General features: G+C 54.0%; 1 protein-coding gene across 3 annotated transcripts in view; it reads left to right on the plus strand.

Annotated features, from left to right (window-relative positions):
* Positions 1-3,147: 3,147 nt before the first annotated feature.
* TFAP4 (transcription factor AP-4) overlaps positions 3,148-27,901 on the plus strand; it is a 32,639-nt gene continuing 7,885 nt past the window's right edge. The window contains exon 1 of one of the 3 annotated variants that reach the window (XM_034670463.1): positions 3,148-3,359. In XM_034670463.1, the coding sequence (XP_034526354.1) occupies positions 3,346-3,359 (14 nt within the window). In that variant the 5' untranslated portion in view covers positions 3,148-3,345. Of the gene's footprint in view, positions 3,360-4,421; positions 4,547-24,067; positions 24,314-27,901 lie in introns of those variants that run through there. The other 2 variants (XM_034670464.1, XM_002924599.4) reach the window with 2 other exon arrangements.

Genomic DNA, 27,901 nt, shown 5'->3' on the forward strand with positions numbered 1-27,901 from the left:
GCGTGCCTGCAGGATGCCAGGCACTGTGCAACAGTGGAGACAGGAGCCAACAACCTCAGCTGTCCTGGCCCTCATGGGTCTTAAAATCAGTCGGTCCGACCTGAATCCAGTGACCAGGGAAATCCAACGACCTCCACGCCATGAGGGGCACTTGATCATAAGAAACCTTTACATCTGGAGGGACTTTCCCATTGTTTTTCTACACACAACTGTTTTCACGGACAAGCAGGTTGCTCCCAGTATGATTCCCACCTTGAAATGATGACTAATATCTCCTTTCTAAGGTTTTTGTGAAGATTGAGATACATTCTTTTTTTAAATTGAGAGAGAGAGAGACAGAGAGCACAAGCAGGGGAGGGGCAGAGGGAGAGGGACAGGCAGCCTTCCCTCTGAGCAGGGAACCCTGCCTGGGGGAGGGGGGGGCTGATCCCAGGACCTGGAGATCATGACCTCAGCTGAAGTCAGATGCTTAAGGGACTGACTTACCCAGGTGCCCCAAATGAGGTACATTCTTTTTTTTTTTTTCTTAAGATTTTATTTATTTATGTGACAGAGAGACAGCCAGCGAGAGAGGGAACACAGCAGGGGGAGTGGGAGAGGAAGAAGCAGGCTCCCAAAGGAGGAGCCCCATGCGGGACTCGGGAACGCCGGGATCACGCCCTGAGCCGAAGGAAGATGTTTAACGACTGCACTACCCAGGCGCCCCCCAAATGAGGTACATTCTTAACACATACTAGCCATCACTACCTGGTGTCCACAGTTCCAGGACCCAGATGGAGTCTCCTTAGCTGCAGATAAACCCCTAAATTTGGCTTTTGCAAATCCAGCAAGAGTGAAGAACTATATAGTCTTGGTGGAGTTGACCCAACCAGAAACCCCCAATTCTCAGCCAGACCAGTTCTTTCTCTATACCGGATACTTTTTTTTTTTTTAAGTAGGCTCCATGCCCAATATGGGGCTTGAACTCACCACCTGGAGATCAAGAGTCACATACTCCACTGACTGAGCCAGCCAGGCACCCCCAGATGCTTTACTTTTATTATAGTCACAATAACCTTGAGGGTGAGTCCTATTATTATTCCCATTTTACAGAGAAGGAAACTGAGGCAAAGTAACTTGGCCAAGGTCTTAGAAGCTAGTAGGAGGCATAATCCAGATTGCAGTCTCAGTTGATTTGATTCCAAAGCTTGTGTTATACCCAACTATCTCCCTGGGGGATCAGATAAATTATGGTTTGGGGGTGTAGGACATCTGTGAGCGCCAGGGTTTGAAGGGGTTTTTTGGGTTGTGGTTTTCTGGGAGGCAGCAGCTGCTATAGCAGTCAGGCCAAGCTTGGTTTCCTCCTTCCTAGTGAAAGGTGGGTAAGGAGGGATGTCCTCTTCCCTACCATTACCCTGGGTTTCCTCCCTCTAAGAATCCTTACTCTGAGCACCCAAACTTTGGTACCTGCTCCCTCCCTTGTATTATGGACGGTCTCCCCTACTAGACTGTAAGTTGCCAAGTTCCCCAAAGACTAGGACACAAGGGCAGTATCTGCTTTGTCACAGGGCCTGTCACCTAGTAAATGCTTCATAAATATTTCTGTTATGAATGTGTCCCCCCAAATTCATATATTGAAGCCCTAATCACCTCTCTCCAATGTGATACTATTTGTATATGGGGCCTTTGGTAGGTAATTAGGTTTAAATGAGGTCATGAGGGTGGGGTCTCCATGATGGGATCAGTGCCCTTATAAGAAGAGGAAGAGAGATCAGGTGTTCCCCTGACCCCTGGCTATTTGATGACATGGGAAGGAGGCGGCCATCTACAAGCAAGGAAGCAAGTCCTCACCAGAAACTGAATCCACCAGCACTTTGAACTTGGACTTCAGCCTCCAAAACTGTGAGAAGTAATGTGTGTTGTTTAAGCTACCCAATCTGTGGTATTTTGTAATAGTAGCCTGAGCTAAGGTAATTGCTGATAGGTAAATTTGGGAGGCTGAATCTTCTAAACGTTCAACAATAAACGTTTATTAAACATCTCCTAGGTTCCCATTCATTCAACACATGCTTATTAAGCTCTAATTGTGTGTTTATTCATCAACATCTATTGAGGGCCTACTGTGTGCACTGGGATTGGCAACCCCGTCGGTGCCTTCAAGATCTCTCAGTCTGGTGGGGGACCCCTCACCTATCATTACCCAGAGGGGACGCAACTCCCTCATTCACACACATGCACACTGCAAGGAGGGTATCCTGCACAATATAGATGCTTAGTAAATGACTCGTCAATTAACACAAAATGCTGGGTCCAGAGAAACTCAGCGGTATAAACACAGTTCCTGTCTTTCCTGAGCCTTAATCTATTCAAGGAGCTGAAAGTAACTAATACAAGAAAGCATATGGGGGCGCCTGGGTGGCACAGCGGTTAAGCGTCTGCCTTTGGCTCAGGGCGTGATCCTGGCGTTATGGGATCGAGCCCCACATCAGGCTCCTCTGCTATGAGCCTGCATCTTCATCTCCCACTCCCCCTGCTTGTGTTCCCTCTCTCGCGGACTGTCTCTATCTCTGTTGAATAAATAAATAAAATCTTTAAAAAAAAAAAAAAAGAAAGCATAAAGAAGTGAGCCCTATGACCTATATTGTACATGTAGGAGAGACAACAGGAACCAGGACAGATGAATGGCAGCAAACCCCAAACTCCAGCCCATGACCTTAGCCAAGCCATGGGATCTTTCTGTGCCTTAGTATCCCCATATGTGAAATGGTGATCCTCATGCCTATTATGGGGTTGTGTGAGCCTCAGTGCAGAGGGCACAGGAGGGTCTCCGATGATGATGATGATGATGATGATGATGATGATGATGATGATGATGCCTGATGGGGAGAAAGAATGCAATGAATAGTAGCTATTGTTATTAATGAAGCCTGCAACGCACTGTGGGGGCCCAGGAACAAGGATGGAGTGATGGAGGGAGTGAGATCAGGGTGACTTATTAACCTTGAGCTGGGGCCTGGTGAGCTCTCTCCCGTTGGCGCTGGCTTGCTGTGCCTGCAGGGCTGGGGCTGACTATGGGTGGGGTGTTTATTCTGGGAAGCAGCCCTGGCAGCTCCTCACACCCTGCTCCAGTGAGAAAGGAGGGCTTCGAGTAAGAACTGAGTCCTGTGCTGGGTCTGGCAAGTATAAGCCAGCCTACCTGTCCATGTGGCCCGGGCTGAGAATATCCAGGAGGCACAGACCCAAGGGCCAGCTGGGTCATTCAGGTTCAGGACACACTCTCCCCACAGGACTCACCCGACCCCCAGGAATCCAGTTCTAGAGAACCTGAAATGCTCAGCTTTTGGAGCTCTGGAGGATGAGCCCTGGATGCCAGCATGGAGGTGAGGCTCCTGGGCTGGGGGTGGGGGTGGGTGAGGTGACATTGGAGGTGGGGATGTCCCCTCAGGCTTCTCAGGTGTTAGAAAAGCCCCTGAGCCCCTTCATCAGGCGGCTTCATGGACATTCACCGGTGCAGTCACACAATCCTGGTACTTAGGTAGGGCCTATGCTTGGCTGAATGTTCTGCCATCACCTTCTTGAAATTCTTAATCATTTTGGAACACAGGGCCATTCATTTTGCATTGGGTTGGGCAAATTGTGTAGCCTGTCCTACCTTCATGCTTTGGTTTCCTCCCTGTAGTAGCTTCTCCCTCAAATGGGGCATTCAGATACACCCCTCAGCCACCCCCAGCCAGCCAGGAGGGCCTTAGGTAAGCCCATTTCCTAAAAGCCGGTGGGGGGGTCCAGCTCCTGACCCCTGCCCCAACCCATCGGTACCAACCTTTTCGAAAAAGCTCAACGCCAGCAGTGTGATAGTGGGTAAGTCACTGAACTTTTCCGAGCTTCTGGGGTGTGATGAATGTTGTACTTAATTCAGTTGGACTATTGAGAAGTTTGAAAGAGGTAGTTCATATAAAAGGCACAGTGCCTGGCACAGAACAGAGCTCAATAGAGTAGAACTATTATTTTGTTTAAAAATTAATATTATTACAAGCTCTAAATTGGAGGAAGGGAGAAAGGGAAGGGTCAGCCTCATCCCAATGGCCCTGCCCCAGGAAGGAGGAGCCGCCCCTCCCCTGGGCCCGCCCTCTTGCCTTCCGAGGGAGGAGACCCCCCCGCCCAGGGCAGAGACGAGGGGGCGGAGGAGCGGGAGCGACACATTTTTGAGTTGTGACCAAGTGGAAACTCCCTCCCGGAGGCGGAAGCCGGGGGCGCCCCACTGGGGCCGGAGCCTCCGCCGGGGAGGGATCCGCGGCCCGGGGGCGGGGCGCCGCCGGCACCCGGGGCCCGCCCGTCACACGCTGCATGAATATGAATGAGCCGGCCCAGGCGAGCGGAAGTGCGAGGCGGCCCCGGCCCATTGGCCCCGCCCCCCGCTGCGGCCCCGCGCCTGGGGGCGTGGTCTGTCCACTGACGCCCCGCCCCCCGCCCCGCGCGGGGCCTCCCTTCCGGCCGGCGCGCCCGGGACGTGACCTCGCGGGCGCGCGCCGGAGCCACCTTGGGGGAGGTGCCCGCGCCCCCCGCACAGGTAGGGCCACCCTTTGTCCCCGGCGCCGCCCCCTGGAGCCCGCGTCCCACCGCCAGCCGCGACTGGCGGCCCACCCACCCCCACTCCCCGAGCGCGCTGCTCCTCCAGTCCCGGGTTGGGCTGGCTGTCCCCAGGACAATGTCGGCCCCGGGGCCAGACTCCCTGGATAGGACTCCTTCACGCACTCGAGCGAGGGCTCGCAGGAGCCCTGCCCTCAGAAGGCTTCCGTTCCAGGGCGAGAGAGGCCAGCAGGGTGAATCAGTAGACGGCCCAGTGTGTCCGAGTGTGAAGTCGAGGACAAAAGCAGGGGAAGAGCGTCAACTAGGCGGCTAGGAAGGGTCCCTGAGGAGAAGCCGGTGACCCAGCCTGTGCCTGGGCGTTTGACGGGCCTCAGGGCCCTTAATCGGGGGGTGGCTGGAGTGGAGGGAGGGGAGAATGAAAAGGATGGAATAATGATAATAATGGGTCAGGTATTGAGAAGGTACCAGGCGGAGTGCTAGGTGCTTTATGCATATAATTTCCATCCATCCTCTGGACAACCCAGACCTGGACAGTACCATTGTCTGAGAGGTTAAATAACTTGCCCAAGGTCCCACAGCATTGGAGCCCAAGGAGTTTGATGTCATTGCCTGAAACACACCCAGGAGACCCAGGGTGGGGTGACCTTGCCCAAGATGGGTCCTCTGCCCTGGGCCTCAGTTTCCTCCCAGAGTACTAAAGGGAAAGTGTATATTGGGGGGGGGGGTGACTGACCTCCTGAAATGAAGGATGGGCAGGCAGGTTCCTTTTTGCCAATAATCGGCCCCAAAGCCAGTCTGCTGAGATGCATACCCAGCAGTTAGGGCCCTGAAACCGAGTCTGAATTCAGTGCACAAAACAAGGGTGTAGCAGGAGCCTCTGAGGATGTCTGTTCTCCTGGCAGGCTCTTATTGTCTGGGAAGCACTTGTCACCCCTCCAGGCTTTGGAGCAGGTACAAGTGGCTTCAGGGAGGGAGGGCAGAAGGCCCAGAGCCTGCTGCTTCTGGGAGTGGGGGGAGGGGGGAAGCCCAGAATGGCTGAGTGCTCCCAAGCAGTAACAAAGGCGGTGCCAGCCAGGCAGGCTATGTGTACCCACCAGCAACTGCAGGACTAGCAGAATCACTCAACATCTCCGTGAGCCTGGAGCAATTAAAACATACACATGAAATCCACCCAAGTCGGTCCCTGCAAGCAGGTTCTCTGACCACTGCCCAGACGGGTTGGAAAGGGCCCCAGGGTTGCCAGTCTGGGTTCTGCTGGCTGTGCTGACTGCTTCTCTGCTGTGGGAATGGGGGAAATGTTTTTGTGCTCCTCTGAAGATCGGCCTGTGCCTCTGATCCCAAGGCCTGTGGGTTTCTAATGGGGGCAGGGAGGGGAAATCTTATGCAATCTGCCCCTTCTGCCTGACACAACTTCCAGTCTTGGCCTTTGGGCTGCGGCAGGAAACGTAGCTGTGAAGTTAGGAGTGGGACCTAGCCCTCTGTGTTCAAGGCTCAGGTCAGCAGTCAGAGGTCCTGATGGTATGGGACCACAGGGCGTACTTACTGTCAGGTGCATTTCATAGATGAGAAAGGGGCTCAGAGAGGTTAAGTGATTTGCTTGAGAGCACACAGCTGTAAAGTAGCAGGAGATGGGATCCAGGTGCAAACTGTTCGGCTCACAAGCCCTGTGCCTCAGGGCGCTGAATCAACCCAGCAGAGGGGATATACTTTTATTTGGCTTGGAGACACCCCCCCACACACACATACACACTCTGTGGGGATGATGACCAAAGGGGACAGAGACACTTTCTTCTATTTCTGCTATTCTTCTCTGCCACACAGTCCTTGGGCTTTGTCCCCAGGCCTTTGGGTCTCAGCCAAATCAGTCAGTTCTTCAGGGCAGGACTGGTGTAGGTGAGCCCAGAGGCGCCTTAGGACTCCTGGCGGGGTCATCCAGCCAGGGGCTTCCTCCTCGTAAAGTCTGGGGCTTTGGTCTTGGTGAATGAGTCCACCTGGGTACCTGGGGCCCATCTGCACACCCTGGCCTTGGACTAAGGGGGCAGCTGCAGCTATGGCCACTGGCCAGGTGGGCCGTGAGTGTGGGGGTGCCCAGGGAGAGGGAGATAGGTCGTGAGACTTATGTGGATAGCATGCCAGAAGGAGATGAGAGTTGGTCCCCTCAAGTAACCCCTGTGGGCCAGGGCTGGTGAACAGTCACTCTGTGCATTGTTTCATATTGAGCTGGTCTGTCCCTCCCTACAGACTCATTGCCTCTCTGGCAGTATTCTGAATCTTAGAGTCCCAGTAGGGTCTCACACTGGACACGCTGACCCAGTAAGTCTAGGATAGAGCCCAGGGGTCTGCATGTTTAACTAGTGGTCCTCTAACTCAACCTGGAAAACCACTGCCCTGGACCTCCCAACCAGGCAGCCAGGAGAAACCCCTTCCGGAGCTTTCTAGCAGACCGGAGCCTGGTGTGTGTAATTGTTTTCCATGACTGAATTGAAACGCATTCCAGTCTCCTTTGGAGCGCTGTCATCAGCTGAGCTTCTCCCCTGTTTAAAATAAATGATGGAGTCTCTAGCGATAGCCCTGTCTCCAGCAGTCCGCTGCCAAGTTTCCCAGAAGAGCGGTCCGCCCTACATCACCCACTTGCTTCTGAGCTCCTTGTTCTGTCCTGAGCTGCCCCTCAAGCAGCTCTTTGCACAGAGACCTCTCAGCTGCTTCTCCAACAGCCGGTGGTCCTGCTCACCTCCTAAGCCCTCTACAGTCTATACTGTCTTCCTGTCTGCCTGTGGCCCCTGAAAACAGGTGTTCCTTAAGTTTCCATCCTTAGACCATCTGTTTCCTCAGATGAAGAGGCAAAAGTGAAGGGGATGCCCATCTCTATTCGGGAGAACCTTCAGTATTTCTACTCAGCCTCTGGGCGGTGCCAGGCTGATTTTTCTAGGGGTTAACTTGATGTCTCCCCTAGGCTAACCCTTTGGAGCTCTTCCATATAGACTCTTTGAATTGAGGGGAATCTATTCACACCTGTCACTCTAAGGTGGTCCAGCTGGTGTGGGTTCTCCATGGCTCCTTCCCACACCCTGACAGAGGAAAAGAGCACCTGCCATTTTTAAGGGAGTCACGTCAGGAACCAGGCTTCCCTGTCGGGAACTTCTGACTTTATGCTCTCTTTGATAAAACGATTAGTACCCTCCTGCCTTCATGACCAGTGACCCAAGTTGCCAGTTGGTGTTGGCTCTGGCACCCTGGGCATGCAGCCTCAGGGTCTCTTTGTACCTCTCTGCTGCATGTTTAACTAATTTTTTTAAACTATGTTTTTTTAAGGAGGCTCCACGCCCAATGTGAGCCTTGAGTTCACGACCCTGAGATCAAGAGTTGTGTGCACTACCGATTGAGCTAGCCAGGTGCCCCGCTCCTGCATGCTTAACATCTGGTTGGCAGTGTCTCTCATGCCCGTCCTGCATTAAGGATCTCTGGACTCCCCAGTAGCCTACCGCCTTTGCTGAGAGCCCGACACTGGACCCAGGACTGTCTGCTGAATGGGCAGGTCCCCCTCTGGGCCAGATTATCTGTCGCCCGCTCAGGGATGGCCCGGTATTCTTATTAGGGGCCATCCAGCATTGGGTCAATGCTCCTGACCGGAGGTGGGTTCTTGGTGAGGATTTGGTTTTGCCCTAACTAACCGTACGAGCCCGAAGCCGGTAATGATCACCCTGTCTCATCAGGTTCTTGTGAAGGTAGACATTGCATGACCTCATCTGTACAAGTCCTTGGCACATAATGTTGACTGATCTGTACGATCACATTTAATCCTCAAAACCACCCTGTCCGGTATCTTGTGACTGTTAGGCCCATTTTGTAGTGAGGAAAGGAAGGTCCAGAGAAGCCAAGTGATTCACCCAAGGGCTCACAGCTATAAAAGAGCAGAAGTGGGATTCTGGTGCGAATTATTTCATTTCAGAGCTGGAGCTTCTAACCCCTAATGCCCCACCTCAGGTCTCTTTCTCTATCTTCTGTCCATTCATTCATTCACTCAACATGCATTTATGGCATGCCTACTACTTACAGATTTGGCAGTGAACAGATGAAGCTTTGCCTTCACAGAGCTCACATTTTAGAGGGGGCACAGATAGAAAGACATGTGTAGGAACTGTTGTGGGAACTTTCCTGAGGCCCCTTTTCTTCCCTGTCTGCCGTGGGGGCACAAACCAGGACCCCTCTCCCACCTCCCCGCTTTTCCTTGGACCCGAAGGCCTCAAGTGGTAGACATTGGCTGAATTGGACTGGATGTTGGTTTGATCCTTGTGAAAGAGGAAGTGGATCACAGCAGGACCCGATGTAGGGTTTGAAGGAACTGGGGTCCTCGGGGGTGGGGGTGGGGTGGGCGTGGAAGGAACGGGTTGAGGCCCCACGAGCCACAGAGCAGGCTTGATTCGGGAACTGCAAGTCAAAGTGAGGTACCATTTTCCACCCACCAGGATGGCTATAACAAAAAAAGAGGGGCAGTAATAAGTATTGGGGAGGATGGGGAGGAATTGGAACCTTCGCACCATGCTGGCGACAATGTTGGATGGTGCAGCCCACTTTGAAATGGTCTGGCAGCACCTCAACATAGAGATACCATTTGACCCAGCAGTTCCACTCCTAAGTATCTACCCAAGAGAAATGGAAACACAGGTCCAGGCCAAAATTCGTGCAGGGATGCTCACAGCAGCATTACAATAGCCAAAAGGTGGAAACAGCCCACATCCATGAGCTGATGAGGTAAATAAAACGTGGTCCATCCATACAGTGGAGTATCATCAGCCCTAAAAAGGAACGAAGCCCTGACACTTGTTAACCACCCAGATGACCCTTGCTGAGTACAAGAAGCCAGACACAAAAGGCCACATACTGTGTGATGCTGTTGATCTGGAACCTCCAGAACAGGCAAATCCGTGGAAGCAGAAAGCCCCCAGTAGCTATCAGGGACTGGGGGTGGGGGTGGGGGGGCTGGTGATGAACTGTAAATGCTCATGGGTGCTGGGTGTCTTTTTGGGGTGTTGAAAATGTTCTAAATTGATTGGACACAACATGGTGAAGATACTGGAAACCGTTGAATTGTGTGCTTTAAAGTGGTGACTTGCTGTGTGGTTGGCGTTCTCTGGGCACTTGCCCTGGTTCCTGCGCAGTAATGGTGGGGATTTCGGGCTCAGCTCATGAGTCATCCCTGAGAGAGCCCCCCAATACCCGCCCTCTGTCACTGGTCATCTGTCTCAGCCCTTCTTTCCTTTATGGCCCTTCCCATCCTCAGGATCGTTTGCTTGTCTGCGTACCCAATTCTGTCGACTCTTGCTGGGCTGAGTTCCGTGACACCAGGGGGTCGTCCGCATCTTGTTCGCCATCCCATAGTAGGTGCTCAGATACCTGCTGAATGGATGAACCCTGATACGCTGCTAACAGCAGGGGGATGTCTGGGCTGGGGTCTGCGCTCGCTGCAGGAGAGAGAGGCAGCAGAGCAGATCAGGGTGTCTGCGGCCCCGGTGGCTTTCTTTTTCTCTCTGTTACAGTTCCAGGAGAATGTCTCTGGAAAGGAAGCCCAACGCCTGGTCTGGCTGGGAAGAGGCAAAGAAGGGGAGGGGAGCGGGAGTGGGGGCCGGCGGGCCTGGGGAGGAAGTCTGCAGCCCCAGGCTGCCGAGGGTGTGGCGTCTGTGTTTGCACCTTTGGAATGCAGCTGATTCACTCTGGGGGGAGCCCTGTGCGGCCACTGCTGCCGCCTTGGATCTGACATCTGGAGGCTGAATTCCAGGAGGAGAGAGACAGATTCCTGCAAGCAGATGCCAACTTTGAAGGTCAAACTAAGCGATGGAGCTGCTTGAGGAGGAGGCCCAGAGAGTCCCACACTGCCCCACCCCAGGATTCTGGGAGAGGTGGGACCCAGCCCTGCCAGGACCAGATCCTCTATGGGAACAGTCTTGGGCAGGGAAGCCAGAGCTCTGCAGTCAGACCTGGATTCAAAGACCAGTTACTCAACAGTTCGTATAACTGCATGGGCCAAGGGCCTAGCGGATCCAGTGCTCAGCAGTGCACCAGGACACTGGCTTCCCTCTCCTGGCCCAGTGTCCTCTGTGTTGCTCTACTTTCCTGTCAGTGTTTCCGGAAGCCTGAGAACCCCCAGTTTGCCTCCCCCTGGGGCTCCAGCAAGCCCCTTGGCTTCTCAGGTCCTAGCTCATCTCAGATCCTGATGAGACAAGCCTGGCTCACGAGCTTGCCCCAGTACAGGGCCAACGCCCCTAGAACCACATGGCGAAAGTGGGAGTGAGGGGGCCCCCAAAGGAGCCAGTGCCAGGTGGTGGGCAGAAACAGCCCACGCCCCCACTCTGCTAAGCTGCCCCTGCAGGACCGGCTTCTGGGGCACTGTGCTCTGCTTTATGGCTTTTACATACTGGGTGTCCCGCTGGCTAAGTTCCTTAAGCTCTCAGAAGCTCATTTTCTTCATCTTTGAAATCTCACAGGATTGAATGAGACAGTGCATGCAAATCCCTTGGCACCTTTCTGGCCCAGAGGAGACATGATGCTAACTAGTTCCCTTTCTCTTCCCTATACGTAGGTTCTAGGTGATTCTGTCTTGATCTATGTGGTGTGAAAGGGCAGTGCATGTGTGTATGTGCAGTGTGTGTGTGTGTGTGTGTGTACGTGTACTCACAGCAGGCCTGGCCCTTTACCTTCTCCAAGGCATTTGTACTATTTGGATTCTCCCCGGACAGGGTTGGGACTATATGGGACAGCGGGGAGAGGCAGGAGGGATAGGAGATGGGTGAAGGAGAAGCCTGTGAGCCTCACCTGTGGGTCTTCAGGCTCAGGCCTGCCTCTGGAGTCCCTCTGTGGGTCCTTAGCTCCACCTGGGGCTGGAGGAAGGGCCCAGGCTCTGAGGAGTAGCTGCCTCTGTCCCTCCAGTGCCGCATTATCAGTGTGTCTGGTCATTCCACACTGGGTATGGGGGGCCCTGCCCTGGACCAGACTTGCTGATCTCATATATTCTCTCTCCCCAGGAACCTGGAAGTCTAGAGCTTCTGGAGGGCGCAGGGCAGGCCTGCTGCAAGCTTTTTCTACTGATTTGTGAACCAAAGTAAAGTACCTCCCATAACCTGCTTGGGACATGCAGAGGGCTAGGATGGCCGTGCCACCCCCTGGGCTCAGCTCCCTCCACCCCTACCAGCCCTCCACAGTGGCACACGTCTGAGCCTCTGTAAGTCCACCTGTGGCCTCATCCCCACTAAACTACTCAAGTCCTCCAACTCTGGCCGTTTGCTGCACCTCGGAGAAGCCTTTCCTGCCAGCCTCGTGCCTCTGGGTTATTCTCCCCGTGGCCTTGCATTCAGTAGCTCTGTGCAGAGCCGACATGGCAGCTGGCAGCTCCTGCCGTTGGTCACTCGTGTGTGTCCTGTGTGCCATTAGCCCAACTCTGTCACTTGTCCCAGGCTTCCAGGACCGTTCTGCCCGGATCTCTTCTGGGTGTCAAGCATTTAAAAATAAGTTCATCTCTTTCATCATATGATAGACTCTCTGAAGTCGAAGGACATGGTAATGAGCTCTTTCCAATTGTTTTTTTAAAAATTGAGATGTAGGAATGCTTGGGTGGCTCAGTTGGTTAAGCGTCGCACTCTTGATCTCAGTTTGGGTCTCAATCTCTGGGTGGTGAGTTCAGGCCCTGCATTGGCCTCCACATGGGGTGTGGAACCTACTTAAAATAAATAAATAAAAATTGAGATATAATTCACATACCATAAAATTCACCCACCCAGTGGGTTTTAGCACATTCACAGAGTGGTACCTCCATTGCCACCAACTAATTCCAGAACATTCTCGTCATCCCAGAAAGAAACCCCTGCGGGTTCACCAGTTGCAACAAATGCAGAGCTCACGTGGAGGCTGCTGATGGTGGGGGAGGCTGTGCGTGTGAGGGGGGGGCAGCCGCTGTGTGGGAAATCTGTGTACCTGCTGTTCAACATGTCTGTGAACTTACAACTGGTCTAAAAAAAAATGGAATTGATTTAAAACAAAGCCAAAAAGAAACTGGGAATCCATTGGCAGTCCCTGCCCATTCCTCCCTCGCCCAGCCCCTGGCAACCATCCGCCTGCTTTCTGTCTCTCTCGAGTTGCCTGTTCTGGACATTGCATATCAGTGGAATCACAAGCATCATGGCCTTCCATGTCTGGCGTCGTGTCTCCGAGGTTCCTCCGTGCTGTGGCACACATCAGTGCTTCCTTCCTTCTTATGGCTGAATAATATTCCAGTGTTTCTTTGGCTATTACCAGAATTCGTTTATCCATTCATCCATCCATGGACATTTGGGTTGTTTCTACCTTTTGTGAATAATGCTGCTATGTATGTGCATGTACAAGTTTTTGTGAAGAAGAAGGTTTTCAGGGGCGCCTGGGTGGCTCATTCGGTTGAGTGTCTGCCTCTTGGTTTCGGTTCAGGTGGTGATCTCAGGGTTGTGAGATCGAGCCCCGAGTTGGGCTCGCAGTGTCTGTTTGGGATTCTCTCTTCCTCTTCCCCTCCTAGCTCGTGCTTGCTCTCTCTAAATAAATAGATAAAATCTTAAAAAAAAAAAAGAAGAAGAAGAAGGTTTTCAATCGAAGTGCTTTTTGACAAACCCTTCATGTAATCTTCACAGAAACCCTGAATGTTGGTGCTGGTATGCTACATCTTGGGCAGATCAGGAAACTGAGGCTCAGAGAGGGGAGTCAAGGTCACGCTGCTGGAAGCGCTGGGATTCTCCAGCTCCTAGTCCCTGGGCAGGCTCCCATGATGCCTACTGAGGTGTTGCCATTCGGTTTTAGCAGAGCCTTGCGGTGTACTGCCCCACAGGTGCGCTGTCATCTATCAAGGAGCTGTGCGCCTGCCCTGGGGACGCACCTCGGGCTTATGGGAGGCCCTTCCTGCCACAGATTCATCCACGATCTGGGACGAGGCATTTCCCCTGCCTCCTCTGGATGCTGCTCTCACCCTGTATCACCTTGCTTTCCTGGGGGTCCCGGGGCTGCCTTTCTTGGATTTGGCACGTAGACCTATGTTCACCTGCCGGTGAACTTTGCTTTTTCCACCTTCGCACATGGCATGGTGGCCGAGTGCGCCAGTCCGACAAGCCCAGGTTCAAGTCTGCTCTGGCTGTGTGGCTTCGAGCAAGTTTCTTAACTTCTCTGAGCCTCTGCTCATTAGTAGTGGTGGTCCTAATAATACTCCCTGTGAATCCACTGATGTGGTGGATGAGGACTGACAGAGAGAAGGGAGCTGAGGTACTCAGTCAGTACCTAGCACCTCACACACACTTGGGAAGTGACCGGTCTCTGGTTGGTTCTCACTGCAAAGGCAGGCTGGCAGCCAGCCCAGGGACAGGGCAGGGAGCTGTGTGTGTCTCCTTGCCCTGGAGCTGTGGGAGGCTCCTATGACTCAGTTCTGCTCAAGGAGGGGGATGTCAAGGCCAGGCTTCTGAGGTTGGGACCCCAAGGAACCTTCCCGTTCTCCCCAGTCTGCCCTTTGCCCGGCTCCCCTCCTGGTGCTCTGGCAGAGCTGGGCGGGGCCCAGTACATTCTCTGCTGGTTGTCTGCGGATGGCCCTCAGTCCCTTCCCCATATCTACAGCACAGACCTGCAGCCCCGTGGCCCATGGGCTTGGATACTGGCCGTGACTGCGGACCACCCTGCGTGGGGGCCGTACCCCCCCCCCAGCATGAGGCTGGAAGGGCAGCCATCCTGAGGGGATGTGGTCTGGCCTCCGGAGTGGAGCCTCAGGGTCCTGCCAGGGAAACCCTCTCTTTTCGAGGCTGCTGAGACTCAGCCTTTCCCAGCCCTGCCCCTCTCCTCCTGCTTCTCACATTGCAGCTTCTGAGTTCCTGGCACCACCCTGTGCCGAGGCTGCCTCTGCTGAGGCCACTGCAGCAGACAGAGTTAACCCCCGGTGTGCTGGGCTGGCAGTAGCATGGCCAGAAATGAACAGCAGGGGCTCAAGGTCCAGAGGCGCTGAGGGAGGAGAAAGCCGACCTGAAACCAGTCCCTTTGCTCCAGCCTGGATCCACACCAGGATGCTTCTCTCTGCTCCTTCCTCCCTGTCTGCCCAAACTTGAATCCACAGTCTTTCCTGACCCCAGGGAGTTGTTTCTTCCTTTGGCTGTCTGGGCAGTGATGGTTGACCACGGAATGTGGGTTCTATCTCACCACGTCCTTGACCTTGTCATTTCATGCAGACCATGTTTTCTCCTCTCCACGGGCGCCCCCCCTCCCCCAACCCAGGTCAGCTCCTCTCTTGCACCTGGCCTCATCTGGCCAGTACCCTGCCACCAGTAGCAGGTGAGCTCAAGAGTCCTGAGGCCAGCATGGGAACCACTCTGGGGGCAGGGGCATGGGCGGCTGTGGGGGGCCTGAAGGGAGCCAGGCACTGGCCCTGACTAGTGGGTATGATCTTGGGCAGGTCCCTAGGGTATACCAGGACCTCGGGTGCCATAATGAGGACCAAACAGAATGGGAGTAAAGCCACCAGAGCAGCACCTCTCCCGTGGGGGCGCAGGCCACGGATGCACATAGACTCACGTGCCTCTGGATACGCTGGGGCTCTGAGCCCACCCCTCCCCAGGGAGACCCACTCCCGCAGCCTCCCCGGTCTGCTTTGTCATCAGAGCAGGCCTCTGTCCCTTCCCCCACTTGGCCAGTCCCAGCCCATCCTCTTCTATCCTCAGATGGGACTTGAGGTCCTGCCTTCTCTCCCCTCCTTCCTTCAGAGGAGAGCTTACTTCCCACACGGACACTGGACACCCTCCCTGAGCTCAACAGCATCCCTAGTTGTCCTCTTCAGTGGCCCTATGCTTTGTACCTTTTCCCTGAACCCCAGATACTCCCTCCTGGATTTTTGTGTGCCTCTGCTCAAACTTTGCTCTCTCTGGCCACACTCCCTTGGTTTCAGGGCTGACTTGCTCTCATTTTTTTTTTTTTTTAAAGATTTGTTTACTTATTAGAGAGAGCGGAAACACGTGTGTGTGTGTGTGTGTGTGTGTGTGTGTGTGTGTGTGTGTCAGTCAGAGGGAGAGGGACAGAGAATCCCAAGCAGACTCCCCAATGAGTGCAGAGCCCAGCCCAATGGGGCTTGATGTGGGGCTTGATCCCACAACCCCGAGACCATGACCCGAGCTGAAATCAAAGATAATGATCAAAGATCAATAACTGACTGAGACACCCAGGCACCCCCTGACTCGCTCTTATTTTAATATTGCGACCAAATGCCCCGAGACTCTGTCCCCACTTCCCCCTGAACTCACTCGTGGGAAGGGCCTAGGCTGGGTGTCAGGTCCCACATTTCCCTGGGGGAAAAGTCCCTAATAGAAGGAGGTGAAGGTTTCCCATGGAATGTGATGGAAGGAGCTGGGTGTTGACCAGCTCCCGGATGGGGCACAGTGATGGAGGTGAGCAGGGGTGAGGGCAGTGGACTGCCCTCCACCCCAGTGGGTTGAAGTGTCAGGCCTGGAGACACCGGGAACAGGATGGGATTTGGGGACAGGGGTGCATACCAGAGGTGGACTTCCTCCCCCCCTTTCAAGGGCTTGCTTATGAGCAAAGTGAATCAGATTAAGCTTGAAGAAGGAAGCGGGCATCAGGAGGCCAGGGCCTTAGGGCACGTAGACAAGCCAGACGCCCCCCAGATCTGCAGAGCTGGGGGTGTGGGGATGCAGGTGGTCAGCCCCTTCACCCCAGTACCTACCTTGGGTTCCCCAAATGTGTTCAGGCCAGCCTTACACACAAAGCGTCGTGTGTGCCAGGCGCCCTCTAGTGGTTGGGGGACCCTAGCCACCTTGGCCCAGCGATCTCCCTCTCTAGGCTAGTAAAGGGGACCTGGGCACTGGGGATATTGGCCTTTGCTCCAAACCCCAGGAGGGCCATCTGACTCTTATTCTGCCTTCCTGGGAGCATTCAGGATGCTCTCCCTGACAGGAGCATTTTGCTTCTATGAGGCCTCATCCCAGCTCCAACAGCTGGTACCAACCCCCCTTCTCCCCCCCACCCTGTCCCTGCAACCAGCGGCTGGGGTCCCCATATACACCAGAGCATGCTGGGGCTCAAAAGGCCATCTGGTACACCTCCCCAGGCCCTGGCATATTTGTGTAGAGGAAGAAGCCTTCAGTTAGGGTTGGGGCCCTAGATTACTGTTTAGGCTCCCTCTCCAGTTCTCTGAATGTCCTTAGGGAAATCCCTTAACTCCCTTGGCACCTCCCACATGTTCCCCCATCTGTGGCATCTCATAACCCCAGTGACGTTTGTCCTCCAATTCTGCCCTCATGTTGGGCATGGGGGGGATCTGTGCGTATGGTGTAACTCCTGTGATTAGCTTATGTGAGATGGCACAGTTGACCCCGAGGTAGACAGATTGATCAACGAGCCCTTTACAAGCCGGGAGTTTTCTCTGGCTGCCTTTAGAAGAGGAAGTTAGAGACTCAAAGTGAGAAAGGGGTCGGTGTGAGGGACATCCTCTCTTGCTCAGATGAGGGGGCCACAGGGCAAGGACCTGAGAATGGCTTCTAGGCGAGCCCTGTTCCCGGCCAATAGCAAAACAAGACAACAGGGGCCTCAATCCTGTAGCTGAGAGGAACTGATTTCTGCCCACAGCCAGTGAGCTTGGAAGAGGATCAGAGTCCCAGGATGAGATCATAGCCCCTGCCCACACCTGGATTTCAGTTGGTGATACCCTAAGCTGGGAACCCAGTCATGCCTTACCTGGCCTTCTGACCTCCTGAACTGAGTGATGATAAATGGGTGCTCTTTTTTTTTTTTTTTTAAGATTTTAGAAAAAGATTTATTTATTTATTGGGGTACCTGGGTGGCTCAGTTGGTTAAGTGTCTGCCTTTGGCTCAGGTCATGATCCCAGGGTCCTGGGATCCAGCCCCACCCCACATCTGGCTCCCTGCTCAGCGGGGAACCTGCTTCTCCCTCTGCCTCTACTTGCTGCTCCCCCTGTTTGTGCTCTCTCTCTCTGACAAATAAATAAATCTTTAAAAAAATAAAATGTACGATCAGGTGGTTTTTAGTATATTCACAGAGTTGTGCAATCACGACCAAGGTCAATTTTAGAACATTGTCATCGCCCCAAGAACAAATCCCCCCCTACCCATTAGCAATCACTCCCCATTTCCCCCTGACTCCCCCTTATTCCCTGGCAAGCTCATCGCTTTTCTGTCTCTATGAACTTGCCTGTTCTGTACTGTGGTCTTTTGTTTCTCGCTTCTTTCACTCAGCATGGTGTTGTCGAGATTCATCCATGTTGTGGTACGGGTCTGTACTTCATTCCTTTTGTTAACTTTATTGAGATATAATTCACATACCGTACAACTCACCCATTTAAAGTGTTCAGTTCCGTGGTGAGCACGGTGTCATGTATAGAGTTGTCGGATCACTACGTTGTATACCTGAACCTAATGTAACATTGTGTGTCGACTGTACTTCAGTAAAAAAAAAAAAAGTGTACAATTTAATGGTTTCTAGTATATTCATACAACTTGTCCAACCGTCATCACAGTCAATTTTAGAAAATTTCATCTTCCCAAAAGAAACTCCATACCCATGTGAAGGCACTCCCCATTCCTTCCTGCTCCCAGCCCCTGGCAACCACTCATTTACTGCCTGTCTCTGTGGATTTGCCTATTCTGGATATTTCACTTAATGGAATCATACACTGTGTGTCCTGTGACTGCCTTTTCTCACTGAGCATCGGGTTTTCAAGGTTCATCCATGTGGTGGCACGTATTGGCACTTCGTTCCTTTATTTATTTATTTTTAAAGATTTTATTTATTTATTTGCCAGAGAGAGAGACAGCCAGCGAGAGAGGGAACACAGGCAGGGGATGTGGGAGAGGAAGAAGCAGGCTCCCAGAGGAGGAGCCTGATGTGGGGCTCGATCCCAGAATGCTGGGATCACGCCCTGAGCTGAAGGCAGATGCTTAACGACTGAGCCACCCAGGCGCCTCAGGTACTTTGTTCCTTTAAATTTTTTTTTTTTTTTTTAAAGAGAGGGGTGCCTGGGTGGCTCAGTTGGTTAAGTGTCTGCCTTCGGCTCAGGTCATGATCTCAGGGTCCTGGGATCGAGCCCTGCAATCGGCTCCCTGCTCTGTGGGAGGTCTGCTTTTCCCTTCCCCTTTGCCCCTCCTCCCTTCTTTTGTTCTCTCTCTTTCTCTCTCTCTCAAATAAATGGAATCTTAAAAAAGAGAGAGAAAGAGAGGGAGAGAGAGGTGGGAGGAAGGGCAGAGGGAGAGAGAGAGAATCTTAAGCAGGCTCCATCCCCAGTGCAGAGCCCCACACGGGGCTGGGTGCCACAACCCCCAGATCACGACCTGAACCGAAACCAAGAGTCAGAGCCTTAACTGACTGAGCCACCCAGGGGCCCCAGTACTTTGTTCCTTTTTATGGCTGAGCAGTACCTTTTGGATGCAGAGACCACATTTTTTTGTATTCATTTATCCGTGTAAAGCCTGTTGATGACTCTTTTACTCTTCCTACCTGGAATTTGGGGATGGGACTGGGGAAGTGTAGCAATGGGGAAGAAGGCAGCTGGGTGGGCTCCTGTTTGACAATGTAGAGGAAGGAGGCCACACTGCGGTCACAGCTCTTTTCCTCAGGTCAAGCCCGCCCCCCCTCCCCATGCCTACTTTGCAGAGCAGTATCTGCCAGAGTTCAGCTGCAGGTGGGCCAGCTGTGTGTCAGCTCCGTAGATGATAGTCTGCATTTCTAACACAGATCATCCTCCAGGGCAGTGAGCTGCTCACAGTCTTTACAGAGACCACCCCCCGCCATACATACAATTTAAAGGGCAAGTAGTCTGCAGGCTGATTGTCAAACCATCTGACCCTATGTGCAGGCATCTACTGTAAAGCACAGCAAAGAACCTTACACGACACCTGTTCTTTTCACCTGTGGCAGGTTTTAGCAGGAAGGGGGAAAAGCTTGGCCCCTCCTCTGTCCCTCCCAAGCACACTACCACCAAACCCTGTCATTCTTCCTGGGCTGGCTCAGATGCCTCTGGTCACTGCTGCCCATGGCAACCTGGCATCAGTGGTAACAACTGCCACTTACTAATGCTCTGACATGCCAGGAGGATCACAGGTTTCTTGCAGCAGCCTGTAAGCCACGTGCTGTATGGCCTCTGTGTTACGGATGAGGAAGCTGAGTCAGGTTAGGAAACTTGCCCATGGTCACCCTAATACCTGAAGCTGTGGTTCAGGTAGAACCTGGATTCTGAAACACAGGATGGCTTCTCGTCCTTTCTGGAACTCTATTGTCCAAAAAGCAGGGAGTGTGTGTAGACAGAGACAAAGTCCAAGGACTTTGGCTGGGTGGGTGTCCCAGATGCCAAGCAAAAAAGAACAAGAAAGCCACATACAGTGAAGACAGAAAACAGAGCTCCTTGGAGGTCACCAGTGATGCAAGATTAGTTTTCATGGAGTTGGGTGGGGGCAGGAGAGAAGGGGAGATTGAACAAAACACCCACTTCAGGGAGTTCTGCTGTAAAGAACAGCAGGGAGAGAGTGGTAGCTGGAAGGGGTGGAGGGTTGTGGGTGTTTTGTTTTGTTTTTGTAAATGGGAATAACATAGCTTGTTCTTAGTGATGGAAATGACCCGATAGAGGGCACACAGTGAGGATGCGGGGGAGACATCTTTGAATGATACTCATGGAGGGGTTGTCCATGCATGGACAGAGCCTGGATATTTATCCGGACATGGGCCAGATGACAGGTACAGATAGGGAGGCACAGATGGCAAGAGGAGCGAGCGGGATTTTTCTTCAAGGTTGGTCCCATTTTCTCAGAGAAACAGGACCTGAAGTCATGTAGCTGAGTGGGAAGGTGGGGAGATGATGAAGGTCTTGAGGAGAGAGGAGAAGGTGGAAGGAAAAACTGACCACGGGAATAGGGGCTCCACTGTGGGATTTGAAAATAAGATCAGTCAGCTAGGTTGTGGGATTTCCTTTTCTCGGGGCTGTTCGGCTAGTTGGGAGAGTAGGGGTAAGGCAGGCGGGGTTAGACATGCAAGGGAAGGATTATATTCATGGGTTGTGATTCTAAGTTGGATAAGGAGGGAAGTGAGACAATAAAGGGGCAAGGCATTGGCAGGATCAATGGGGTCAAGCGAACTAAAGCCCACGGGTCAAATCCAGGCCCCTGGCCATTTTTTTCTTTTATTGTGGTAAAATGTACATAGCATAAAGTTTGCTGTTTTCACCATTTTAAAGTGTACAATTCAGGGGGTGCCTGGCTGGCTCAGCTGGTGGAGCATGTGACTTTTGATTTTGGGGTCATGAGTTCAAGCCCCACATTGATTGTTGAGGTTACTTAAAAAATAAAAATAAAATAACATTTAAAGTGTACAATTCAGTGGCATTAATTACATTCTCAATGTTGTGCAACCATCAGTATTTCCAAAATTTTCCGTCACCCCAAACAGAAACACCATCCTCATTAAGCAATAACTCCTCCATTTTCCTCCCACCCTGCCTCCCCCCCCTCCCCAGGAACCTCTGATCTACTTTCTGTCTCAGTGAATTTGCCTATCCTAGGTAATCCATGCCTCTGGAAGCATACAATATGTGATCTTTTGTATCCTGGCTTATTTTACTTACCATATTTTCAAGGTTCATCTATGTTGTAATATATATTAGCACTTCATTCCTTTTTAAGGCTAAATAATATTCCATTGTATGGATAGACCACATTTTGTTCATCCACTCATCAGTTTAGGGACAGTAGGTGGTTTGTACCTTTGGCTACTGTGAATAATGCGGCTATGAACACTGGTACACAATTACCTGTTGGAGTCCCTGTTTTCATTCTTTTGGGTATATACCTAGGAGTGGAACTGCTGGGTAATATAACCTCTGCCAGGTTTTGTATGGCCCTTGAACTAAGAAAGGTATGATCCCCACAAGGTGTTCACATCCTAATGAGTGGAACCTGTAAGTTACTTTATGTGGTAAAAGGGCCTTTGAAGATACAACTAAGGCAAGGATCTTGAGATGGGGAAATTATTCTGAATTATTCTGGATTATCTGGGTGGGCCCAAGGTCATCAGAAAAGGGGCACAGTGGGGGAGGGGGGTCAGAGCCTGAGAAGGAGATACGGTAATAGAAGCAGAGGATTGGAGTGAGCCGCTAGAGTGGGGTCATCAGCCAAGAAACATGGGCAGCTTCTAGAAGCTGGAAAAGGTAAGGAAAGGAGTCTCCCCAAGAGCTTTCAGAAGGAACACAGCCCTGCTGACAACAGGATTTTATTTTTTAATAATTTTTAAAAATAATTTTTTAAAGATTTTATTTGTCAGAAAGAGAGAGAGCACAAGCAGGGGGAGTGGCAGGCAGAGGGAGAAGCAGGCTCCCCATTGAGCAGGACCCTGGGATCATGACCTGAGCCAAAGGCAGACGCTTAACCAACTGAGCCACCCAGGCATCCCCAACAGCAGGATTTTAGTCAAATACAACCCTTTTGGACTTCTGACCTCCAGAGAATACATTTGTATTGGTTTAAGCCAGGAACTTTCTGTTAATTTGTTACAGTAGCAATGGGAAACTATTACAAATAACTTTTACATGCCCTTTACAGGAAAACTTTGCTGACCCCTAATTTAGAACAAGAAGGTGACGCAGAGAATTAGCAATGGAGGCTCTAAGGAATTTTGCAGGGGGCACAGCGGACAGAGTTTGGGAGTCCTGGGAATAGGGACAGCCTGGAGTTTGAGGAAGTCTTGTGTCACTTTGGGAAAGAGGGCTAAGTGTTGGGAGGGAGTGGGAGTGGGGTGGTGGGGGCTGCCGTGGTATTTCAGGCCTTTAGGGAGGAGTGGTTGAGCCACCACGGGGGGAGGTGGTGGTGGTTTGGCACCTTTAGCAGAAATGGGGGGACCAGTCTGAGTGACAGGGCGCTCAGGGGGAACCAGGCTCGACCAAGGCAGTTCTGTAAGAGAGCACTTCTCCCTGCTCTCATTCATTCATTCCTTCATTCATCCATTTAGGCACTATAGACCTGACTCCGTGTATACAGTTATGTGGCCCTGTATCCTATTTGCTCCCCAGAAGTCATCATTTCCTGAGCACATTTCCTGTCCCTACAATGAGGCTTTCCAGGGACTGGGTTCTGTACTTAAACAGGTTGCTTTAAGGATCGGAAAACATGCATGCAAAAATCTACAAGGTTGTCGCAATATCTAGTAACAATAATAGTTCCTAAAGTAACATTAACTCTTGTTATTAGTAGGAATATTTTAATTAGGAGGCACGATTTGGGCGGAACCTTCAAGGCGGATGGGATTGGGAAAGGCGGTGGGCAGGAGGGAGGACATTCCAAGGCAGGCGTGGTCTTCCTGAGCCAGGGGCCAACCCTCCAGGAGCCAGGGGAGGGGACGTGCGAGGGAGGACGGAAGCTGGCCGCACCGCGTCCCTCCCTCCCCGCCCCGGGCCATCACCCGTAGTAGAGAGCGCACCCTGGCGGAGGAGCAGGTCCCGCACTGGCTTAGCCATGAATGAGAAGCTTCGGCCCTCTGCCTCTTGCTGTCCAGCTTCCCCGCCCAGGGGGAAAGTGGGAGGGTGGGTAATAGGGGGTACCCGGCAGCAGACACCAGGCCTCGGGGCCGCTGCCGTCCTGGCCGCCTCCACCCTTCACTCCCCACGGGGGCCCCCGTTTCCTAAGGCAGCCCCAGGATCTGAGGCTCCCGGCGCGCCCCCCTTTGCTTCCTCCTCCCCGGCTCCGGGATTCCCAGGCTCCGGAGCCCGGGCTGGGCGGCCAACTGGGCAGGGAGGGAGGGGGCTGGCTGGCCTCCGAAGTCGGCCCCAAGTTACATGTGGGAAGAGGTGGCTGTGACGCAAGTTTCCAGGGGGCCCTGGGCTCGGAGGGAGCGCGCCAGAGCGGCTCCTCTCCGTGCAGCTGCAACCATGAAAAAGAAAAAGCCCCGAGCAGCACCCCAGGCCGCCTAAGCCGTCTTCGTCGGGCCCAGCTGCACGCCTTCTGTCCCCAAGGGCCGCCGAGCGCGGAGACCCTGCACCGGGCAGTCCCTGCTGGACCCCGGACACACGGGCTAGGCTCCCTCGCGGTGGCTGGCCCTTTCTTTCTTTCTTTTTTTTTTTTTTGCAACGCTTGCCAACCTGTCAGCTGATGGACCTCATCACCCATAGTGGCGCATGTAGCTCGGCCGCAGCTCGCTCCATTCACGCCGCGTCCCCGCAGCCGGCCCACGGCCCCCGGCTCCTGGTGCCGAGGGGTAGGCCTTCAGACCCTGGCCGCAACCGGCCCTCGGGGGCCGGCGCCCCTCTCGCCCCGGCCTCGCGCAGCCCGGGGGGCGCTGCAAATAGTCCTTTGTTTACATGCAATTCCTTACTCCGCGGAAGGAGGCCGGGGGAGTGCTGAGTTTTCACCAGCTGTTTCCCGCCTTGAAACAGACATCTGATCAGCTGCAAACACACACACACATACACACGCCCGGGGAGGCAGGCCGGAGAGACCTCCCTCCCGCCCCTCCCGCCCGCCCCTCCCCTCGCCGCCGCCGCCGCCAGCATCTGGGACCGGCCGTTTCTGCACCTCCGTCCGGCGCTGCCCTTTGATTCGGATTTCCATCTTGCATTCTCCGGCGGACCGCGGGACCCGGCTCGTGCAGAGGAGGGGGGCCGATCGCTATGGAGTATTTCATGGTGCCCACTCAGAAGGTGCCCTCTTTGCAACATTTCAGGAAAACAGAGAAAGAAGTGATAGGAGGGCTCTGTAGGTGTGTACTCCTCCTCCCCCCCCACCCCCTTCCCATGATTGCAGCCCCCGGCCAGCCCGCCCGGGCTGGCGCGCGTGTGCGCACGCATGGCCCGCGCTGCCGACCCCGCTCGCCTTTCTTAGCCGCCGGGGCGACTACAGCCCCGCTCGCCGGGCTTGCGCCGCCGCGGGACCCTCCTCCCCCGGAACGTGGGGGCCCCAAGCGGCCCCGGTCACTTTTGTCCGCTGCAGGCGGGCGAGTCGCGACGTTTGTAAATTGCAAACAGACCCACGTGGTTCTGCAGCAGTCCCGGCCATGCTTGGTGCTGGTGGCTTTCCCCCCCGCGCTTCCTCCTCCCCCCTCCCGCGGCGGCTTCCTTCCTCTCCCTTCTTCTTCGCTGTCTCTGGGTGCCCCCCTCCAAGGGGGTTTGGGGGGCCCGGGCCGCGCGTGGGTCCGCGGCGCGGGCGGCTACAGTGCAGCCACGCCGCGGCTTTGGGAGCGGGGGGGGAGGATCGAGGAGCTGGGTGATGTGCTTGCAGGGAGCGGGGCTGCGGCGGGGTTGGGGGGCGTGCTCGAGAGGGGGTGCGCGAATGGGTGGGACCCGGGAGGCCGGCGCTACCCGCCGCGGAGCGCCGCGGACTCCGGCACGTTGGCGGCCGCTCGCCCGCTTGCCGCCCGCGCCCGGGCGCTGTTTACTAGCGAGGCCTGGACGTGACTCTGCAGCCCTCTTGGAGTAGGCGGACCTCGGCGCGCCGCCTCTCGGAAGCTGTAGTTCCCCGCGCCCCGCCGGTGCGGCATTGTGGGAGTTGTAGGCGCGCCCGGGCCACGCTTTCCTCGCACAAAGCTCTGCTCCCGAGGGCTGGATGGGCCAGGCAGGCCCGGTGGGGGTGCTTTTTGGGGAGGGGGCACCGGACGCCGCCCCTGGCCTCAGGAGGCCGCTGCCTTCCGCACGCGGGTCTGGGCTGCAAACTTTCCCATCCTACGCCCCTCCCCCCAGCCATAAACCGAAAGCGTTCAATCTCGCAGCCCGGTGGGTGCGTGGGTGGGTAATCCCAGGTCCGCGGCCCTCCCCGGGAGCCACTTCCCAAGTTTGGCCTGGGTTGCTCCAGATCTACCCTTTATCAAGGGGTGATGGGTGCGTGCACTACTCGCATCCCGTTCCCCTGGACACTTGTTAAAATGCACATGCCCGCAACTCCGATCGCCAGGAGAAGGGCCTTGGCATCTGCACTGACCACGGCCCGGGGGACATGGCAGTGCTGCGTCAGGGGCTCTCCTGTGTGCCCAAGTTTGGAACCTACAGCCCCCTTACAGCGGTGCTGCTCCTGGAGCGAAATGGCTCCCTAGGGCTGGGGCCACGTGCTCTGCCGCCCGCGGCAGGCTGGGCGGGGATTGAGGGAGGAGGAGCCCAGGGCGGTGTGGCCCAGGCTGGTGGACACCAGGGGCTGCAGAAATCTGGTTCGGGGAGGGTTGCTGCTCTAGTATACACACACCCCCACCTCGCCCCAGGGCTCCTACCTTAACAGTTCTCAAGTTCAGGATGGTGGCCACCCTGGGTGGTGGCCCTTCCAGAAGATCTACCTGGAGGGCCTAGCTGTAATAAGTAAAGAAAAAAAATTCTGGAGCTCTATTTAATATGTTTTAGGGACTCGTTTTGCTAGATTTTTCTCATTGAATTTTCACTCTTCTTCCTCAGTTAAGTGGCCTTATGATTCCCATATGGGATGAGGACACAGGCTTGAGAAGGGCAAGTGGTGGGGCTGGGACGTGAACCTTGATGCCAGAGCCCTGCTCCTACCCCTAGTAACTGGTTACTCAGAGAAGGGCTGGGCGGGATTGTTTGGGCCTGATCCTGGGCAGGCTTGGCACAGCAGGGACCTCTGGCTCCTGGGCCTGGGACTTAGTTGAATCCTCTCTTGGCCTCCTAGGACTCTGGTTTTCCTGTCCCTTTCCCAAGCCCTGCTTTAGAGGAGTCCAGCAGTCTCTAGGGGTCAAGTGCCCCAGGCTCAGGCACGGGGACATGCTCAGCCTGCCTGTCTGTGAGACAGTTGTAAGCCCATTCTCTGGGTATGGAGTTGGGGCCTCTGGGTTTGTTCATTTTTGGAAGAAGCTGTGGGGTGAGGTGGGGTCAAGTATGTGGGTTGGGTAGGACCTTTGCGCTATGTGGACTGGCTTCTGAGGCTGGCGGGCTTTGTTCCATCCCTCAGTGACTAGAAGGGCTCCCTACCTCTCTCATACCTCTCCCAGCAGGCACGAGTGTGTCCCCCACCCCACATCACCCTCCTAGCTCGGCTCATGTCCACGCTGTGTGGTTTTGGACCTGTGTGGTTTTGGACCTGTGTGGTCTCACTGCTCTCCACTTCTGTAAAATGGAGCACCTGTGAAGGTTGGCTGTGCATTGGAAAGCGCCTAGTGTCTGTTAAATAGCACTCAGACTCTTAGAAGCAGGAGCCTGTGGTCTAAAGTGTTTACCTGCTGCCCTTGGTGGAGGGAAAGAGACCAGTTTTCAGGAGGTAGAGACAATTAGGGGTTTTGCACTGTGCGCTGAGTCCCTGATCCAGTATACATGTGGCACCTACTCTGTGCTGGGAAGCAGAACTGGCCCTGTCCTAAGAGCTGAAAGTCTGGTGCTAAAGAGTCTTGTCAGCCCTGTAAGAGAGATCTTGGGTTCTCTTTTGTTTATTTTTATTTTTAAAGATTTTATTTATTTATTTGACAGAGAGACAGCCAGTGAGAGAGGGACCACAAGCAGGGGGAGTGGGAGAGGAAGAAGCAGGCTCATAGCAGAGGAACCCGATGCGGGGCTCGATCCCAGGACTCTGGGATCGCGCTCTGAGCCGAAGGCAGACGCGTAACGACTGAGCCACCCAGGAGCCCCATTGGGTTCTCTCTTAAATGTCACCATGATCCTATGAAGTGAGGCAGTAGTCCCCCATTTTACAGGTGGGTAAACAGTCTTTGGGAGATGAGGTGCCTAAGCAGGGTTTCCACTGCTGGTAAATGGCCAGGCTGGTTTGTATTTGAACACAGTGCAGGGAGCTCCCTCTGAGGGGCCGAGGAAGCCATAGGGAGGGGAGGAGAGGGGAGAGGGATTTCTGATGGAAACAGCCTGGCCATGGTTTGTTCAGAGCCAGGGGCATGGGTGGCACGCTAGTCAGAGTGAGGTGTATGGATAGAAGCAGTGGGGCTGGGGAAGCCCTGGGCTGCTGCAATACTTGGCTGCACAGAGAAGGATGAACTCCTGGGCATCCATTCCAAGGGTCGCTTCTTCCCTGCTGTCCTCTTGGTTGTGGGAGGAATCCCATGTGGGCTTTCCCACCTCTCACTGTAGATGTTGAGTGACAGGTGTGTGAGTGACCTTGGGCAGTGAAAAATGACAGTTCTCTGTGGCTAATTTGAGGCGGGAGCCAAGCCTACATGTGGGGGTGGAGGTGGATGGGGGCTACTTGCCTTTGGGCTGGGCAGGAAGAACAGGTACAGGTGAGGATTCTGCCTTGAAGAGTGTGCTCCCTACCCCAGAGCCTCAGATTGGTTTGCTGCTGTTATTCCCAGGGGGCTGTCTGGAGGTGCTCTGGTATTGGGGTGGCAGTCTTGGCACCCAGGGCTGGT

Source organism: Ailuropoda melanoleuca, chromosome 10 (assembly GCF_002007445.2).
Source record: "Ailuropoda melanoleuca isolate Jingjing chromosome 10, ASM200744v2, whole genome shotgun sequence".
NCBI classification, from domain to species: domain Eukaryota; kingdom Metazoa; phylum Chordata; class Mammalia; order Carnivora; family Ursidae; genus Ailuropoda; species Ailuropoda melanoleuca.